Source organism: Maylandia zebra, linkage group LG16 (genome assembly GCF_041146795.1).
Source record: "Maylandia zebra isolate NMK-2024a linkage group LG16, Mzebra_GT3a, whole genome shotgun sequence".
NCBI classification, from domain to species: domain Eukaryota; kingdom Metazoa; phylum Chordata; class Actinopteri; order Cichliformes; family Cichlidae; genus Maylandia; species Maylandia zebra.
Window position 1 is genome coordinate 11,911,950 of NC_135182.1, and position 19,745 is coordinate 11,931,694.

General features: G+C 41.7%; 2 protein-coding genes across 3 annotated transcripts; one reads left to right on the forward strand and one right to left on the reverse strand.

The window, feature by feature from the left end:
• Positions 1-3,320: 3,320 nt before the first annotated feature.
• dnajb11 (DnaJ heat shock protein family (Hsp40) member B11) lies at positions 3,321-10,667 on the reverse strand. The gene is made up of 10 exons (XM_004569845.6): positions 10,458-10,667; positions 9,879-10,035; positions 8,233-8,330; positions 8,010-8,142; positions 7,670-7,812; positions 5,993-6,075; positions 5,779-5,836; positions 5,564-5,675; positions 5,303-5,462; positions 3,321-4,738 (listed from the first exon to the last, which is right to left on the reverse strand). The coding sequence occupies exons 1-10, from the start codon at positions 10,529-10,531 to the stop codon at positions 4,674-4,676; spliced, it is 1,083 nt and encodes a 360-aa protein (XP_004569902.3). The 5' UTR covers positions 10,532-10,667; the 3' UTR covers positions 3,321-4,673.
• A 91-nt stretch (positions 10,668-10,758) lies between these two features.
• tbccd1 (TBCC domain containing 1) lies at positions 10,759-19,475 on the forward strand. 2 transcript variants are annotated; one of them, XM_004569843.4, is made up of 9 exons: positions 10,759-11,119; positions 13,254-13,318; positions 13,393-13,659; positions 13,788-13,946; positions 14,105-14,221; positions 15,685-15,934; positions 16,024-16,210; positions 16,476-17,006; positions 18,299-19,475. In XM_004569843.4, the coding sequence occupies exons 2-9, from the start codon at positions 13,256-13,258 to the stop codon at positions 18,510-18,512; spliced, it is 1,788 nt and encodes a 595-aa protein (XP_004569900.1). In that variant the 5' UTR covers positions 10,759-11,119; positions 13,254-13,255; the 3' UTR covers positions 18,513-19,475. The 2 variants fall into 2 exon arrangements, with proteins under 2 accessions (XP_004569900.1, XP_012779758.1); XM_012924304.4 differs by lacking the exon at positions 10,759-11,119 and adding an exon at positions 11,126-11,270.
• Positions 19,476-19,745: the final 270 nt, after the last annotated feature.

Consider the following 19,745-nt stretch of genomic DNA (forward strand, 5'->3'; position numbering starts at 1 on the left):
ACTCTGACCCTAACCCTAACCCTAACCGTAACCCTTTAATAAACAGTAAGCAGAATTGATATTGTCCTTGCAACATTGGAATTTCATAAATGCACGAATGGCTTGGCGCACAAAAGAATAACGTCACAACAATGTGATTGGTCACTTGCAATGTTGAACCTGGAACAACATTTTCATGATGATCTGGGAACAACACCAACACGAGGATATCAGATCATCCATCCTAATCCTGTCTGCACAAAGTAATGCTGTCGAAGGCTTCGTACTGCCACTCCACAAAACCTTGGGTGATGTCAGATGGCTACATCCGTTTTTTATATACAGTTTATGGTTTTTACAGCGAAGCACCAAAGCATCAAATCACAGCGGAGTTGTTAATACACCACAAAGCTTTCATACTCCTCAGCCGATTCCAGTTTCATGCTGTGTTTAAAATGCTTTCAGAGACAGAATCATTTTTTAGAAGAAAAGTTTCATGTTCTGCTCTGAGTAATGCCTCAGCGTCATTTTAAGCCTTTTTACAAACCCTGCGTCTGACAGGTCAGGCACCATTAACCAAGCACACTGCCGAGTCAGAGCAGGTCACAACACCCGTTGGCGCCACCACACACACACACACAGACACACACGCAGAACAGATTGCTCAATTAGCCCTCCTTTAGCCTGTGCCTCTCTTAACCCTGCAGCTACGCTTAGAAGCCATTACACTCAGGGTCAAGTGTGATCCCTGTGCTTATCTGCATCAACAACTGGCAAGTGTAGGCGTGCTTTTGCATGCACACACATTTTACACACAAATCTTACAGGCCTCTGGTGAGCACTGGGAGTAATAAAAAGTGATTTAGTGAAGGATGTGATTGAAGAGGCAATGCTGCCCTCATGTGCTCTGCAATTTGTAATTACAAGTGGTTAAAACTGATTATTTGTGGATGGATGGTAAATCCCCAACATAACTCACTCAGGCATCTCCTCTCAGAACCACATCTCACAAAGTGGGTGACCAAAAGTTACCTCATGCTACTTTTCACTCCTTCACTTCTTTTCAGTCCTGAACAATTATGACAACAGGAGCTACTTGATATTGCTGTGAAAACCCAACTGCAGCAACTGATCCAACTGAGAAACAATTTCTTCGTCTGCTATGGTTCCTTAAATGACCTGAGCCTCAGTGGTGCTATCAGGATGTTGCAGAAGGAGGCAGTGTTGAGGTGAAACAGTGAGATGTTTTATCTGAGCCTGATGTCAAAGCTTCTCGTCTCCTCTCCAGAGCCTCATCACTCTGAAAATGACTAAGGGATGTGTGGTGGGCTGAAGAGGAAACTCCCTTTACCACAGCCCTGCTATCTCTGTGGGAGTTCATTATACACACAGACTGGCCACACACATGAGCACACACGCATACACACAGTCATTCATATGCATGCAATATCCACTGTGGGAGACTATTACACACATGCAGTCTGAGATGTGAACCCTGTGGGGCAGATGTGTACACCATTCACCACATTATAAATATGATTCTGTGGGCATCCCCTGCCCCACCCATGCAGGCAGACTCCCCTGCAGAGTTCCACCCACAAGGTCAGCGGCTGTGGGATAAAGGGGTGAACGTGGAAGCCGTTATAGTAAAGCCGTAGAGGGGTCATAGGGTGAGAATATGTCACATGGACCACACATACATGCACATCTGTACAGATGTGGGGACCTTCATGCTTCCAATGCTAGAGTGACTCAAACGTTGCCTTTATAATGAAAAGTTCTTCACTACACTAAAACAAACTGCTGTACAAATACAGGAAACCTATACAGTTATTTCCTGCCTTTTATGAATACATGTGACTGCTTCAAATTCTCATGATTAATGTAAATATTACCAGGAAGCTACTGTGTAATTTTACAGTATCATACAGTAGTTTCTCTTCAGCAAAAAAAACAAACCCTTTGACTTTAAATCCTTAACTTAGTCGTGCTGGTATAGTTAGTAAAATAGTTATCTCTAGTTCTGCAGCTGATTGTGGGCTGCAGTGTTTCAGTGTATGTTAGACTGAGTGTTAACGTTTAGCTAAAGCAGCATTCATCGTCGGGCTGCTTATTATCATTGAATACAGCACCGTTCCAGTAACTTAAGTTGTCTAATGACTAAATGAAGACGGTGAATTTAGGCTACATGCATGCTGTTGTGTCTTACAGCAATAAATTGTTTGTGGCAATTGCAGTAAGAATACTAAAAAAAACTGTACTAAACAATCAAAAATGCTATGAAAAAAAAAACTGTTTAATGTTAGTAAATCAGTCTGGTGGTATTTCACTGTAATTTAGACAGTCGTGTGGAAAAGAAACTTTTTACGGGACTCCAAGAAGTCCTGTGTGTCAGCACCTATAAAAGGTGAACTTTTGGTGGTTTGCCGGTTTGAAGCATTCAGGTGTGTGTTAACATAATCTTCCTAGAAGTGGACATCGCACCAAATTCACTTCTCTGTGTACCAAAGTATTGTAGATCAAATCTGAGGCCAACTTTCCTCAAATTGGGTCATACAACAAGACAGTGATCCCAAGTACAGCAGCACATCTACAATAAGGTGGCTGAAAAAGAAAAGAAGCTGTTGAACCCGACTTAAATGCTATGCTGGGACCTTAAGAGAGCTTTCATAAATGAATGTCTGCAAATCTCAACTGAAGCAACGCTGTAAAGAAAATTCCTCCACAGCGATAAAGTCATTCAGAAAAGAACTGCAGTTATTATTCCTGAAGGTGCTTCTACAACATTTCGAGTCACGGGTGCATTTTTAAAACTTTCTTTTTCACATGGCTGTATTATCCTAACCTGTCCAGGGTGTGCCCCACCTCCCACTCCAAGCTGGATTGGATAGGCAGAAGAGAATTGATGGATTTATTATCCTACTGCAGTATGAATCTTCCTAATCAGATGAAAACCAATCTAAAAAAAGAATTGAGTGTTTGATCAGGGTTTAGTCCATTTGTCCAAAGTAGCGACTAACCAACCCTCCAGTTTCCTCATCGAGGAACCGTCTGCCACAGCAGACTTCCAGTGCATGCATAGTTTTATGCTGAGAAAACTACTTTTTGAATACGATAAATACTTCAGAATAGTAGATGAAAAACGATGCTGTATTTGTCACCATCACAGTGGAACTTGACAGCAATGTCCTGTTAAAAACTTGAACCACAGCCTTATAACAAGTGAACAGGTTGATTTATGTGTCTATTAGACACAGGTCTTTTTTATGAAGGTGTTAACATTATTACTTTCGTTTGACTCTAGACTTTAAAATCTCATTATCAATTCTACATATCAAGACTTGTATTTTAACATGTTTTATTATCAATTGTGATTTCCCAAATTTATGCGATTATCTCACCAAGATCTCAGAATTACGACCACAATACAAACTGATTATTTTTACAAACCCATTGCCCTGTAATGCAACTTACCCCCATATGTAAATTCATGTCAGCACCAAATTCTCCCAAAGCACCCAAAGATGCAACCATTTCTACACATCAGTACATCCAATACATCCAATTCTTGTGTGTGGAAAAAAAACAAAAACCTTTTAGTTTTTCCTCCTTCCTTGTAACTTTAGAGCTTTAACTTTTAGGCTTTCTAAGCTTGTTATTTACTTGACTCTGACATCATCTACTGGTGAATCTGGGGTACAACATGCCAACAGAATTTGTAGAAATCTTTATTTATATTGTCAATCAAAAGTACAATATCCCCTAGGAAATGTAAAAACTGCCAAATAATTTACATTTAAGGCCACGACACTCAGAAGTGGGAGGCAGCATCAGGCTTAAGAGTTAAGGTAAATCAGAAAAGCCCATTATAGTCAACAGGGACGCTGTTACTTCATAGAGTGAAGTCCCTTTGAGCTATAGAGTGTCAGAGGTGTGGAAAACACACGCTGGAGCAAACTGCCTTCACTGTTTAACTTAAGAGGTCAACTCCTGTCACAGTGAACGTGGGGCTGTGCAATGCTGACAGTTCTTCAGTCACATCATGTCAAACAGAAACGCGCCAACATAAGTTAGGAAAACTCAAACACAACAAACAGGTTTGGATTTGTTCTTTCCTATTGACAGAGTATTATTGAACAGGAGTCAGGCCAGAGCAACAACAGTTCCATCACTCAACAAGTGATGCTGTTACATTCATAAAACTCATCTAAAACAAAAAGACCAGAAATGGAGAAACTTCTGCTCTTGCACAGGTTGAACATTCTTCAGATATCCAGTTTGTCAGTAGCTCATCCTTCAGCAGACGCAGAGGGCTGTAACGGTGTCCTCTCCACAAAGGAGCAGCGGTTGACACATGTGTAGGTGCTTTCAGATACAAAGAAGTAAACTTGACATACAAATATGGACAAAAAGACCTACTGTTACAGGGTAATGCAGGGAATGAAAAGGTTCAGAGTGTCCATTTTTACACCTCACATAAAACATCTGCTGTTGTGCTACTGCTGAGAAGATGTAGAACATTTAAAAAGTAAAAACAAATTGGATTCAAGCCATCCTGAGACAAATCTGAAAAATAATAAATACACCCTGGCTAGGATTACAGATCACGCTCCTGCTGACTGAACAAGTGTGTCTGTGTGTGTGTGTGTGTTTGGGTGGTATGTGAATCAGTTCAGGCGCTGTTGCTCGGTGCGTTAGTATCCTTGTAGTCCGTTGTAAACCTTCTGTACAGATCCCTGTTTCAGAAGATTCCGAATACCTGCAACGACACGGTGACAGCTGCTGTTAAAAACCTTTCCCCGCGAGCAGATCGAACTACAACATCATTGATCCTGTTCAGAAATGAGAACATGTAACAAAGACTGTTCTTCTGTCCCATTCAATTAAATTAAAATGCATATAGAATAACTACTTGGCATATAAACCTTTTCTGAAGACAAACTTTAAAAAATAAAAAAAAGGTATAACTTTAATTTATAAACTCTAAATTCAACTATTTGTTTTTGGCATCTCTCTTTGTAAATTTGAATCACTGACAGGGGACCAATCCTTATTTTCTGTTATGTACGTAGTGTTCTTATGGTTGACACGGCCCAAGTTTGGTCAACTCAGACATTCAGTCACCTGCTCTTCAAATCTTTTGCTTAGGAGGGGCAGCCAATCAGAAGAACTTGAAAGAGCTAACATGCCTCGTTTAAAAGAGAAGCAGGAAAGCCTTGTAAGATAAATAAGGACTAAATGAGCAGAATACAGTAGGTCCCCTTAAGATATGACGTGTCCTTAACTTCTCCCAGACCACCCTTTAACACTGCCACACTCTGACCTTCTCTCTGCTGGTCGTCGAGCTGTGTCTGAGGAAAGTCTACATCGAAGGTGATGATGAGGGAACCTCGAATGTTGACGTTGTCAAAGTTGGGCAGTCCCTCTCCTTTCTTCCACATTCGAGCACCGGGCTTTGTGATCTTATCCCTCACTATGTGGACCTGCCAGGCAAAGACAGACAAACATTTACTATCAATCTTATACATGTTTTTATTTTTCCCCAAATAATCTAATCTTTCAAAACAAGAAGCATATACAGAACCTTGTGTCCATCCAAATGTACTATATCCATCTCAAAGCCAACCAGTGCCTCCACCAGAGAGATGGTGACATTAGTGTAGAGATCATCTCCTCTGCGCTCAAACACAGGATGTCTATAAAGTAGAAACATCCCCACATCACTTGTCTGTCACTATACTTATATTCTAATTGGTGCACGCCTCTCTCTCTCTCTCACACACAGAAATCTGTTCATACTTCAACACTTTGATGCGAAATCGAAGGTCTCCAGGCTCTCCATCGATGTGAGGTTCCCCTGTGGTCAGAGTAAAATGTTAGAAACAGGGAGTAATAATAATAATAATAATAATAATAATAAACTTTATTTATAAAGCACACTTAAAAACCAAGGGTATGCCAAGGTGCTTAACAAGTAAAATAGCTAACAAATTAAGATTTACAAAGCAGTTACCTTCTCCAATAAAAGGGTACTCCATCTCATCTCTCACTCCTTGCTCGATCTCTACCTCTAAGGTCCTCTCTTCATTCACCAGCCTGCAGATAAGATAACATCAGAGGATGTATTTGTTAATACAATTTATTGGTCAATTTATTAAGTACGTTAAGCTGAAATCTAGGATTCCTGATGTGTTTTTCAAAATATCCCATAAGCATCCCCCCCCCCCCCCCATTTCTTTCAGTCTGCTGTTGAACTTTGTGACTCAGAACTTGTTCTAGTAGAATGCAGTCATGTGGACGCTGTACCAGTCCATCATGGTGAAGGGAGAGCCGAGTGTAAAAGCAAAGATCTCAGTTTACTAGTTGATCTACGTGCCTACCCTCGCCTATGGTCATAAACTTAGCAGTGATTGAAAGAACAAGACACAAGTGGCAGAAATGAGCTTTCCAAAGATCATCTGGCCTGTCCCTTAGAGCAGCGGTCCCCAACCGCTGGGAACCGCTGTGAGTCGTTTGGTACTAGACCGCGAGAGTAGAGGCTCGGGTGTGAAATTCACAGTTTTTAGCATTATTTTTTTTATCATTTTTTATCGTTAATTCGGTGTCCCTGGGTCTCTTCCCGTGTGTTATGAATAAATCTTTTTTTTTGGTACTGGTTTTATTTTGTTGTATTTATCCGCGACACCTTAAAGGCCGGTCCGTGGCGCAAAAAAGGTTGGGAACCACTGCCTTAGAGTGTGAGAAAGCCAATAATTGAAGAGGGGCTAAGAGCAGAGCTGCTACACCTCCACATCGAAAGGTGCAAGTTGAGGTGGTTTGGGCATGCCCATGGGGAGGAGGACATGCTGAAGCTCCCCTGGATAAGCAGGAGCAGTTGGCTAGGGAGAGGAAGGTCCAGGGTTCTCTGCCTAGACTCCTGCCCCCACAACCCAGTCACGGATACATGGAAGAAAATGGATGGGTGGGTGGCATATTTGTTTACATCACATTAACAGGTTTTGTTGGTAACAGTGTAATAATGTAGCTTGATCGTCTATCTTGAGATCTGGATCTGTATTCTCGGGTTCATTTCAAATCCAATCATAAGGTCTTGGCAACTAAAACACACCCTGATGGAGAAAGAAGATCAACTCTGCCAGAAACTTCGCACATCAGGAAATAAGAATCAGAAGTGATTGAAACGAGAAGCAATACATGATCTAAAAATCAGTACTGACTTTGATACATGTAATAAACACACCTGACATCTGCAGCAACAGATCAATGTCATTCTGAGAGAGCTAGACCAACATACAACCTGAAGCAGTTATCAAAAATTAAAATGGAAGCATCGCAGATTCAAACCCTGTAGCTGTACAATCGGTGGCCAAGTCCAAACTTTTTCATTGGTGTCCAAAATGGGGTTATCATTTATAAAATTGAGTAGTAACATCTGTACTGTGGACTTGTGTTGCTCAATATCAGTCCATTTGTTTTACTGGTGCAGCAGAGTTGCTTTGTTTGATTGAGAGTTCAACATATTCCTCATAATGCCTCACAAACAGCAGGTGGGTGGGGCTTCTGCACCAGAGCTGTGTGCCTGAGATGACCACATTAGGGACATTTTCTATGATGTCACAGCCATGTAGCATAGAAAATAAGGAAAAGCATAATAGGCCCCATTTAATGATGACAACAGGAGCTGACTTACTTCACATTGGGACACTCATCGCACACCATTTCCTGAGTCATCTGGAAACGTCCAGGTCCAAGCTGGGTCGTCCTCATTTCCTGTCTGCAATTACACTTCCTTTTACCAGGAGCTTCTTTAGCTACAGGCTTGTTACGTACAACCTGCATACAGCGGGAAAAATAAGTGTTGATAACATGAAAATCTACAGGTAGTAAATTAGACGATTCATCGGTAAGCCTTGCAGTTTGATGACTGAATGAAGTGACACTATAGCTAGCTCCTATTTGTGGAACAAACTTGAAATGTGAATAAAGGACGGTAAAGACTGTTCGTTTGGAAACCAGGAGTTTCTCCACACCTCCACAAAGTTCCCAGAGTAAACTTCTTCCAGTGTAACCTCCAGGTCCAGTACTATGTCATTTCCTCTGGGAATATTCCTGTCCTGCTGCTGTCGGTTGCCACCAAACATGAACCCAAAGTCACCAAAGAAGCTACAGAGGGAGGAACAGTAGCATGAGTGGACATTATACATGCATTTAGCTGAACCTGGCATAAAATCCAGCTGAGCTCATGAAACCAACCTGGAGAAGATATCGTTGTGAGAGCTGTGGTGACCCTCTTTGAGCCCATCCTCTCCATACATGTCATATTGTTTCCTTTTCTCCTCATCTGAGAGGACCTACAAACAGACAACCTGTCAATCACACAATGGCCACATGCCGCAGTCTTTGTTCTCTCCGCTGATACAACGTGTGAGTGTCATAATTCAATGTAAAAAAAACACAAGAAAAAAAAAATGTCGATGGGCTCTTGAAAGCTGTGTTAGTTTTTGAAATTGACTGATTCATTAAAGAATGAAATGAAAAGTCAGTGAACTGTTACTACTGAAACTATCTTAAAGCTTACGTATAAAATATATACTTTTTCAAATATGAGAATACAAACAGTTGACCCATTAGAAGGAACAGCCAGCAATTACATTGTGGCTCTAGAAGTGCCTTCACCTGAGAAAAGCAGCAATGGCTCCATTCTTAGAAGATGAGATTTTGGAAATTCATAGAAAACTTTTACGGCTGTTACTACTGCTAATCAGTTTGTCATTATCTCCCGTTGTTTCAACCACAGACTATAGATAAAAGATTATCTCGCATCATTAAGCATCAAGCTGAACCTCATTTCTTTTTGTCAACCTTTTTGAAACTAGATATAAGTGAGAGGCAGATCAGACTGTACTGGGAAATAATCTTCTTGACTAACAGTGAGCATAATTTACAACATGAAGATTATGTTGTAACAGGACTTGAAACTAGTAAGTGAGCTCCTCAACCAACGAAGAAGGTGTTTACTGAGGTGACAGAGAGCTCTCTTCCCTCATTCAGCAACAACAGGCAAAAAATCCAAGTGGGGAGGTCCCAAGTTAAACTTTTCTCAACTTCAAGGTGAGCACCTGAAGAGACTACCAAAGAATGTTGGATATGTTGCTGTTCCTACATTTAGTAAGCCATTTCAAACTCTGGTTTTGAAATATTTTTATTTGTTATATATTGTACCACCACTTTAGATTTCTTTAAACAAATACCTACTGAACTTTATGGTTGAGATTGTTATCGTTTTGGTGCCTGAGGTACCTCAATAGCAACAATAACAATAAAAAAAAAAACTAAAAAAACTAAAAACTAAAAAAAAAAAAAAACCTCAAAAGAATTTGTAGATCTTGTCAATTATTTTCTATTATTTTTATTATATTGTCATTCATTTAGAGATACATTTATAGACCCACCTCGACTAATGAAACTCGATTAATAACCAATTTCAGTTTTGTGTTACAAATCAGTGAACTCGCTGCGGCATCCTTCCGTTTTTAAAAGAAACGTGAACGTTTGACACGGAAACACCTGCAGCGCTTATCCGAATCCACTCCCACTCATCCACGTCTGAATTTTCAATACACCAGCTGTGCTACCTGACAGCCAATCAGATTCAGCCACACGGTCTAATCGTCCAATCGCAGAGATCTTACCAACAACAACCAAATTTCAGGCTTATAAAACAGTTGTATCGGCGTCTTGGGCGCTTTTATACTCACATAGGATTAAATCTGCGCTACTGTCCCCGAACACAGCTGATACTATGAAAATATAACAGTCTTTTAACTCAAAAACAATTTCATTGTTGCTCATCTCGGATATCACTAGCATCAAGAACACAACAATGGCTACACATCTACCTCGTAGGCTGCCCCCAAGTCTGCGAACTTGTCCTGGGCTTGCGGGTCGTCTTGGTTTCTGTCGGGGTGTAACTGCAAAGCCAGCTTTCTGTAGGCCTTCTTGATGTCCCTGATTGATGCACTCTTGCTCACCCCCAAGATTTTATAGAAATCTCGCCTACAGGAGAGAGGAAGATGGCACAAATGAGGCAGACACAGGAGGCACAGAGGTAGAAGAAAAACGGGAAACCGTTATCAAATGGCAATGATGCTACTTTTAGATTGTAAAACACCGAGTTAGCTACAATCTCCGGGGGGGTAAGCCAGTGTGGCTTCCATAGACAGTATGCAGCAGCTTCATCTGTCGTAATGGCTAGCTCCAAGCTAACTAAGCTAGGTAGTCACTTAAAACACGGCCCTTACAAGTGGTGGATACACTTTTTACTGAGTGGGGGAAAGACAACGAAAGCACTTATTAGCAAGTTAGCTCTGTGTGTCAGACTGTTCCACGCATGGAGAGCACGTCTAGACCAATCACAGTGAAACATGTGTACCAGCTGGCGATGCTGTTTCGCCGCTGTCCGAGCGAACACCACTTACCCGGCAAGCACCGCCGTAGTAGCATAAAGAAGCAGGCAGCACACGTTACACAGATTCATCCCTTTAGCAGCCATAGATGTCAGGATTTCTCAAGGAGGTAGCAAAGAACAACCGGCTTTTTAAAGCTCGGATCCCAGCTGCCAGTCAGTCAGCCACAAGCCTTCTTCCTCCTGTCAGAGAAAGCCCGCCCACTGGATGTCGGCAAATCATCCTCTCCCGAAAAACTCTGCCCAGCGTTAAAGAGACAGCTCACACCTTTCTCAGCAGCCCTTTTTTGTCATATATAACTGTTTGCGCCGATGTTTTTTGGGTTTGTTTGGGGGTTTTTGTTTTTTGCTTTTGTTTTTGTTTTTTGTTACATGTATAAGTACAACTAATAAAAAACGGAACATTTCGGTGAATAAAAAAACCCGGGCACCATGCATGCTCATAGTGCAGGCTGAAGCGCGCCCCCGGGAGCTGCGCGCAACAGATGTCTGCTGAGATCTGAGTGGAGAGGAGGGCGCCAAATAGGAAGGACGGCAGATGTGCGTCTGACAACAAACCAGGAACCACTGCACTCGTCCTCCTCTGTATACCCACCTATGAGTCCTTGACCTGTCGGCCCTTTTCTCATTCAGGCCGAAGATCCCAGTAACAGGACGAGGACACAAAGTCTGACAGTAAGATCCAGAGCTGTCCTAGCTCAGCTAGCTAACTGGAGCTAAGCTAAGCTGGCCAGCCCTACTTTTTTATGTTGGAGTTAACTTTATGAGCAAATATCAGTGCGCCTGGTATTCGGCTTCATTTCTTGTTGTGCCACAGCAAAAACAAGTGAGTTTTGTGCATATATTTACTGTGTTACTGGATTGATGTTAGCTTAGTTTTGATTAGCTTGTCAAACTTGAAATTAGATGCCTAGTGTTGATGGCACGAGCAGCCTGGTTGCCAGGAAGATATTTTTCAACCTGTAATTAAACGGTCATTTTTGAAGATTAGGTCTGTTGTTGCTGTACTAAAAAAACAAAAACAAAGAGAAGGTTCATGAAATGCGATGAGTTTAAAAAAAATGAGTAAAAGCAGAACATCCTGCGCTGTATCTGAATTAGGGCTGAACGATTATGGAAAATAATCTAATTGCGATTTTTTGCCCCAATATTGCGATTGCGATGCGATATGCGATTATTTTTTAAGGTCTTTGTCTTCTGTATTATTAAACAAAGACAAGCAATACATCATATAGTATGGCCAATACTATATTACATTAATTTTAAACTGTTCTTTCCTGGAAGACAGACCTCTGTTATGATGACATGAGGTGATGCATGAATTGATGACTGACATTTTTATTTAACTTCTTCAATCACAACAGTATATTTGAACATACACAATAGTTTATTTTTAGCTTACAAACATCTGAGCATAAAGTGCTGACAAGGAACCCTGGTGTAAACATTAAAATGAAAGTCAGTACAATGTGCAGATTGCAGAAATATACATAAAAAAAAATCAGTGGCTTTACCACACTCAGTTTTTCGACATCTGTGAACTACTAGACAGTCATTCAATTAAAAAATAATATTAAATAAATAAAACTAATAAATAAAAAATACACACATCTTACTGATCTCTGCAGTCAGTAACATTACACATAAAGTGCAAACATAATAGCAATTGTATAAACACACACACAAACACGCCTTTAAAGTTTAAAGGCGTGAAATTGGACGGTCTAGCCTTCTGATTAGCGTCACCGCTGTCTCGGTGGAGTTTAATAAACTCGGCCGTCTGCTTCTTGCTATCTAAAATATAACCAGACACTGGTGTAAATTCTCGACTGTCTCATACTTCTGTTTAATAAGTTTTCTGTTTGACGTTTAGTCAGCTGTGTGAAAACCAAGGAGGAACCCACCCGGGGGATTAATAAAGTTTTATTTTATCTAATCTAATAACTTTAATCTCAGCCAAACCGATTTACTCACGAACAAACAAAACACTGAAAAAAGCCCAACAATAACATTTTTAGGTTGTCTAAGTGACTTATATATTACGTTTAACCCGAGCAGCGAAACTCCGCGGTGATCTGAAAATGATGTGCCGGGAGTTGTGCCGTTCTCGGCCGCATCAGTAATCCTCGAGCTCCCGGCTAGCTGTCGAGCTGGTGGGTAGCAGACGCCTCTGAAAACGTCGAAGCACTTTTGCAAATATGGGATATCTTGATAAACCGAGCAGATATTTGATGTTTACACAACTACTTTCTCGCCTGAAAATATGTTAAAAGTTTATTTTGTGACCCAGAAAGATTAGTATGAGTAATTTTAAAACTTAGTAGCGGCCGCCATTGCTGGAAACTGGAGTTTGGCTGGGCCGCGCTATGAATTCTGGGATATGGTAGTAATTTGGACAGCTTTATAATCGCAGTATAATCGCAGCCTTTGCGGTTAGAAAATTGCACTTGATCATGTCGCGATATTATCGCAAATGCGATATATCGTTCAGCCCTAATCTGAATTGATATACAGTTGTGTGTGTGCAGAGTTAAAGTGGCTGGAGTATGAGTGACATGGTGAACTAAACAGTGTGGACAGAGGTTGAGTCTGTGCGAAATAACAAAGCATTATGTTATTGTAACTGTCCAGTTTGACCAGTTTAACTGCTAGTGCTCCCCAGCTCCTTCCCTGGTTCGTGACTAATAATCATAATCCAGTAATGGCTCTGTCATTGTGATTTAAAAGTGCATTGTACTTATACGGTGTCAAATACTCAAGTAATTAATTATCGGTGTATGTCACATGGTTTTGTACTCTAACTCTTCAGACATGGAGGCAAACGGTGTGAGCATATGGCCACGCATGGAACCGTTCCTACTTGGTGCCCTACAGGTAAATATACTTCCACTATGATATCAGCCAATAGCTGTAAATCTTGTAAATAGCATGAATTACTATCGTTGTAGGTGGCACCGTCCTCCAAGCTAAACCTACACTATCTTCGAAAGATGGCTATCTATGTGCGAACAAGGAATGGCTGCTTCCCCATCCTGAGCTGGCCCATGTGGAGGCATATCGCCTGTGGAAAGTTGCAGCTTCCAGAAGACCTTGCGTGGCTCTACTTTGAGACCTATGACCTTCTGATAGGTCATACACCAGAGGAGAGGCTGGAGTGGGCTGAGTGTCTTTCCCAGTGTTCTACTAAAAGTGAGCTGGACCAGCAGAGGAACAAGGTTAAATAAAGTTTAAATATTTATTCCAAGGACTGATAGTATTGTAACCTTGCCGTCAGATTTGAAGGAAGAGCGGCTGCATATTGATAGGTAACCTGTGGTTTTTTTCCCTTTCCTTTGTGCACCAGTTGTCTGTGGACACTCTGCAGTTTCTCCTTTTCCTCTACATTCAGCAGCTGAACCGCGTGTCTCTGCGCACCTCTCTGATTGGGGAAGAGTGGCCCAGCCATCGCACTCGCTCCCCATCTCCATCAGACAGAGAGTCCAAGACTAGCTATCAGAACAAGGTTCTCTTTGCCATGAAACATAAAACAGAATGACCAACAATGCAGCAGGATTTATAGTATTGTGTAGTTCTAATTAGATCTGGTGCAAATTATTGTATGGTGGTGTATATGAAGTTAACCACTTATAGTCCTGTTTTGTTCCTGTTTTGGTTCTGCAGAATTGGGATGATCAGGCTCACCTGTCCTTCGTGCAAAGCCATCTGGCAGAGATTTTGGAGCTGCTAGTGGAGCCTGGTCAACTGTCGCAATCTGGACAGGCCCTAAGAGACTGCCAGGTCTGGGAAGAGCAAGCACACATCCTGCGTTAGGTCACAGACACAATCTAGATATTTTTAACAATATTTGGTGCTAGCCAGAGTATTTAAGATACCAGTATATTTAATATATCTTCTTAAATATATTCTTATAGACATATATGTAGAAGCAATCCCTGTGAGCTAATCAGTCTATTTCAGGTAGTTGTTGCCTCTCTTGCATCTTTATCTTGTCTCTGAGAGTAATTATCTCTAATGTTGTATTCTGAAGCTTGATTTCTACCTCTGCACTGAATCTGTGCAGAGCCTACATGATAGTCAAATGTTGTTGCCAACATTTCTGCTTGTGCTGGTGTGCCCATGTTGCTCTGCATCTCTTTGCCGAAACACTAGTTAGCGATGGCGTTCTTCTTTGAGTTGATCTGTTCTTTTGCAGCCAATTTGAAAACTGGTATCAGAAGAGAAAGTAGCTGTAAATGTGTAAAAAGAAATGGCAGTGTCTAAAGCATCAGACATAGACATTGCTGGCTGCGTCAATGTGATGTGAACATGTCTGTGTAGTTTCACATCAGGTTACTGCATGCATTACAGCATAAGATTTCAGAACAGTTCAGTTAATGCAGAAGATAAAATTCTGCAACAGGCATACCACTCACTGTGAGCATCGAGCGCTACCCACCTTCTGCTCAAACCCACTGTGCATGAAGGGCAGCCAATTAGAAGAAAGTTGGCTGGAAGGGAGAAGACCTAAAATAGTTTGTTTCAGGTAGATGATAAACTGTGGAGCTGTACAACGTTGCTTCAGGTTATTGAGGTTTACATTAATTCACAAAAGTTCTCGTAAGGTCCTCCAATAGCATTTCAGTCAGGTTAAGGTCTGGATTTAAAAACCCCACTTTGATTCTTTTCCTTTTCAGCCATCCAGCTGTTTGCTGCCGTTTGACTCTAGAATACTTTGGTATACAGAGGAGCTGATGTTGACTCAGTGACTGTAAAGTGTTTTTTGCAGAGACGAGGCTTTTTCCTAACAGTCCTCCCATTCTTTTTCTAACTGTATTGTTACCAACTTTAACATTTAACATCTTTCTGCAGAATGATAATAAATAGCCTAACCCCCTTCCCGACTTCATAGACAGCAACAAGTGCTTCTCTAAGATCAGTGCTGGTGTTGTTCCTCCTTCACATTGTAATAACACACACCTGAATGCCCCAGAGCAGAAAACTGTCAGAACCTCTGCATTTACAGAGGTGGTCAGTCTGGCGTTTCTGACTTTCCATCTTAATTGATAGATGAGTTAGATTTATGGCTGTACATTTTTTCTTTCACTAGTGTAAATAAAACATTAACAGCAAATTGTAGCTGTTAAAGTAAACTCATTATGTTAAAATTTTTGATTAGAGAATTTCTCTTGTATTAATCTATACTATTTGAAATATAAAAACAAGTCCATACTGTAACTGATTTCTCAGTTATGTTCTATCAGGTATCCCTGGACGCTGTGCGGAGCTTGGGTCTGCTTCTGGAGGGCTCAGTTTGCCAAGGAAAAGCTGTTCAGCCCATTCACCGGCTGCTGACCAAAGGTCCCCTCGAAACACAAGCTGGCTACTCCTCGCTCACCCGTTCCTTCCCTCTGCACAATCTCCTCTCCTGCCTCCAGCGCAGCCTCACTCTGAATCCCTTTGGAATAACTGCCTGTCTCCATTCGGGCAAGAAGCTCGCTTGGGCTCAGCAAGGTTTAGTAAAATCATCTGGCATTAGTCCTTCCTCACGGTCTTCACTTTGTGCCTTTTTTTGACCGCCCATGTGTGTTTGTGTGTTCTAGTGGAAGGGGCCATGAAGAGAGCCAAGATAGCCAGGAACACCCACATGGCACCACCTGGTAGTAAAATGGTGCTGATGTCCCAAGTCTTAAAACAGACCCTGGCTAAAACTTCAGACAAGCTGACTGGTGCCAACATTAAAATCCATAGATGTGCTGATGCCTTCATATACCTTCTCTCACCTCTCAGGTAAGGTTGCCTTCTAGTAATAGAAGTTGGGTTATCTTTAGCATACAGGCCAAGAGTGCAAGCACCATACGTGGAATTGATAGGCAGGCAGACTAATGATTAGAAGGAATTGCCCTACTGGGAACCGGTATTCTACAAGAACTGGTTCTCGATTCCCGTTCCTAGGCTGACTGTCAGTTGGCTGATCTCTGGCTGAAAGCGGCAGTTTTCAGTGGCTGTATCTGTACAGTTTATGTTCTTTCTGTTGTGGAATTTGTTCCTTTAGATCAGTCAGTGTGGACAAATGCCGTGACAGCACTGTGGTTCTGGGTCCCGTTGAGACCAGCGTCCACATCCACAGCTGCCAGAATGTGTGGGTGGTGTGCATGGCCGGCCGAATTGTTATTGGAACTTCCTCACGTTGCACCATCCATGCCCTTACGCCCACACGCCCGTTGCTACTGCCGGGAAACACGGACATTACTCTGGGTCCTTTCCACACTTTCTACCCTTCCTTGGAGGATCACATGGCCAGCGTAGGGCTGGCGGTTGTTCCTAATCTCTGGGATCAGCCCTTACTTCTGGTGACCGAGGGCCTTGCCAGCCACTCACTCAATACGTTGTCCAGCCCAGACCCCTCCTGCTACCGCTTGCTGCCACCATCAGAGTTCCACACGCTGGTCGTGCCTTTTCAGATGGAGGGAGACACATGTGAGGTGCCCGGTGGTCTGCCTCCTTCATACCAGGCAGCTCTGGACGAAAAGAAGAGGAGAATACAGAACTGGCAGAAGACTGTGATAGAGGCCCGGCTGAGCAAGTGAGTGAGAAATTGACCCCCAAACCTTTATTAAGCAGTGGTTCAGCCACCTATACATGTGTTCAAGTAAGTTTTAGTGTTTCATTATGTAGCGTGCCTTTTAATCAGTGGAAAATTGTAACAGCAAAGGGATTCCAAAAACTCAATATGAATGTCAGTTAACTGCTATGTGTGAGAGATATGCAGTTCAGTGAGCACACTGATGTCAGACGGGTTGCACGAGGCAGTTCTCCACTGGCTCTTTACATTCATAAATAGATGTTCATCTTTTAAAGGAAATACACGTATTTAATGTTAAACTGGCAGGAACACGATTGTATATCTGCATACCAAAAGTTTTGGCAGTGGCACCACTCGATTGGTCAGTGATGTGATATCTAAATTGTCTGTCAGACAAGAGACAAGGCAAGAGTTTTGGACTTGTTTCAAAACATTCGATTTTATATAGTATCCATGTACTGGTCAGAGACCAATGGAGGAACGTTAGTTAAACAGTCGTTTCAAAGATAGTCTTATTGGAAAGTCTTCATTCTGCTTTGAATGTTGTGATTGGATACTATGACTCTAACTATGATGTACAACACTGAAGGTGCTGTGAGGTTCATGTGAGGATTCATGTTTGGAAGCATTAGATTGTGATCCACTCTTTCTGAACTGGGTTACAATTTGTGCTCACAAGAAAATCTGAAAAATCAGAAAGTTTTCAGCTTGAAAAACTGCTACAAATTTATATAGACAAACTAATGCCTCCTACAGAGGCTAGTCTTTGTTTTAACTCCAAAACAGGAATATGATATCCAATCATCTGGAGTGCTGAGCATGCAGGCAGGTAGAGGACTATGGAGGAGTGAAAATTAGAAGACCTTTATTAAAAAGAAGAAGAGCACAGATGGTGGCTATAGTGGACGCTTCATTGGTTTTAATGCTCAGTTTCACTTCAGCTCTTTGTATGTTAGAACTTCGCTCTTGTCTGCGGCTGGTTGGCAGGCCCACATGACCACAAGTAAGAGTGGCCCACAGACCCATTGATCACATACTCTGTACACTGTCTCCATTGACAACATTGACATTGCTACTACTATATACGAGCTATTAAAGTACCAGGTTAAGAAACAGAAAATTAAACATACGCATATTGTTGCTGGAGCATAAATGTAGGAAATAAGGTGAATGATGCTAAGAATTTTCTCTCCTTCATTTCAGAAAGACTTTTTTTGTTAAGCTCTGTTATTTTCAATATTACCGGTATGCCGTTTAAATGCAACTTTCTTTTACGTTCTCTGTCTTTCCAGGGAGCAGAAGCAACAGTTCCAGGAATTGGTGGAAATGAAGTTTCATGAGTGGCTTCTGGAAACGGGTCACAGGCAGGAACTGGACAGCCTAATCCCACCCACAATCGCCTCTGTAAAGGACTCTGATGGGGCAGCAGCAGACACCAACCAAGTGAATGATCCCAAACATATGAGGACTGGACAGGCAGTGGGGCAGTCATCCATGGCGTGTTGAATTTTACTGTTTGCTTTTTTTGCCAGCAGAATAATTGCACCTGTAAATTAAGGCAGCATGGCCGTTTGCACATGCAGGTTACATATGGTCTTCTTCTCACACGGTGCTGCTGTGAGTTCTTGCTGCTGGTTAAGCTTTTCCAGCAGCTTACAGTTGTGTCCAAGTTCACAGTTCCTTCTTGAGAAAAGGCAGCTAAATGTTTGACATGTCTAAAGTGGGAGTGAATTGGCTTGTTATCAAACAACATCATGTGCCACACACACTCTGTAAAGATGAGGCATGTGTGAAGTCGCCACATGCTTTAAAGAGACATTTTCCTGCTTATTGTCTTCTTCAGAGTGAGGATGAGGAGGAACAAACTAGGCACAACGATTAACTGTGATTGACAGTCGAGTAAATAGACCCTGACACATTGTTTTCAAGCAGTCAGTCTGTTTTTCAAACATAATTTGGTACCAACTGTCCATCCAGTGTGTAGGTGAACTTTGTGTTGCAATAGAGAAACCAAAACCTGTTTGAATTAATTTGATAGACAGCTTTCAGGTGCTGAATTATGGGTAACTGTGGTTCAGTGTGGTCATGGACTATGAAGCAACATTAATAGGATAGCAGAAAGCTATGGTTTTTAAGCTAGCTAACTGAAACAGAGCCTTGATATGTTGAACTTGCTTCCTATCACAGCCCTCTGGAGACCCTGTCGTCTCTTCCATGCACCTACTGACGCCGAATCTTCTCAAACAGACCTCGTATACAAGTTTTCTGAGGGAACCTGCTGAGCATTTAAAGATGGAGGATGGAGGATGGATGGATGTAGATGCTGAACATTTTAAGCACTTCGAATCTAAAGGGGCATGTTAGTACCTAGATCGTAATAGTATTATTTTTTAGAATATTAATAAAGCATTTTCGTGTGTGTGTGTGTGTGTGTGTGTGTGTGTGTGTGTGTGTGTGTGTGTGTGTGTGTGTGTGTATAACCCGTTGCTGTAGTGACGCTGTTTTGTGTGCTCGAGTTTGCTCTCACATGACAGTGCAGCTGCTGCAGAGTCGTGCTTGAATTTCTGCAGTACAACAGAACAAGCTAATCTGCTGTTCCAGCTGAGGCAGGATTTAATAAACTGGTGACCAGTTTTCCAAGAAAACTTAAATGTATATTTATTTTTGAATAAAGATGTCGATTTTTAGCACTGAATAATAATTATTTTTCATAAATCTACTTTACCTCTAGAATAACTG

Excerpts from the sequence above, each read along its gene's own strand:
- dnajb11 (XM_004569845.6), bottom strand. The coding sequence starts at position 10,531 with ATGGCTGCTAAAGGGATGAATCTGTGTAACGTGTGCTGCCTGCTTCTT. Across the intron at positions 5,837-5,992 it reads GTACCCTTTTATTGGAGAAG|GGGAACCTCACATCGATGGA; the intron begins GTAACTGCTTTG and ends CTCTGACCACAG. Across the intron at positions 4,739-5,302 it reads CGACGACCAGCAGAGAGAAG|GTATTCGGAATCTTCTGAAA; the intron begins GTCAGAGTGTGG and ends GTGTCGTTGCAG.
- tbccd1 (XM_004569843.4), top strand. The coding sequence starts at position 13,256 with ATGGAGGCAAACGGTGTGAGCATATGGCCACGCATGGAACCGTTCCTA. Across the intron at positions 14,222-15,684 it reads AGGCCCTAAGAGACTGCCAG|GTATCCCTGGACGCTGTGCG; the intron begins GTCTGGGAAGAG and ends ATGTTCTATCAG. Across the intron at positions 16,211-16,475 it reads TACCTTCTCTCACCTCTCAG|ATCAGTCAGTGTGGACAAAT; the intron begins GTAAGGTTGCCT and ends TTGTTCCTTTAG.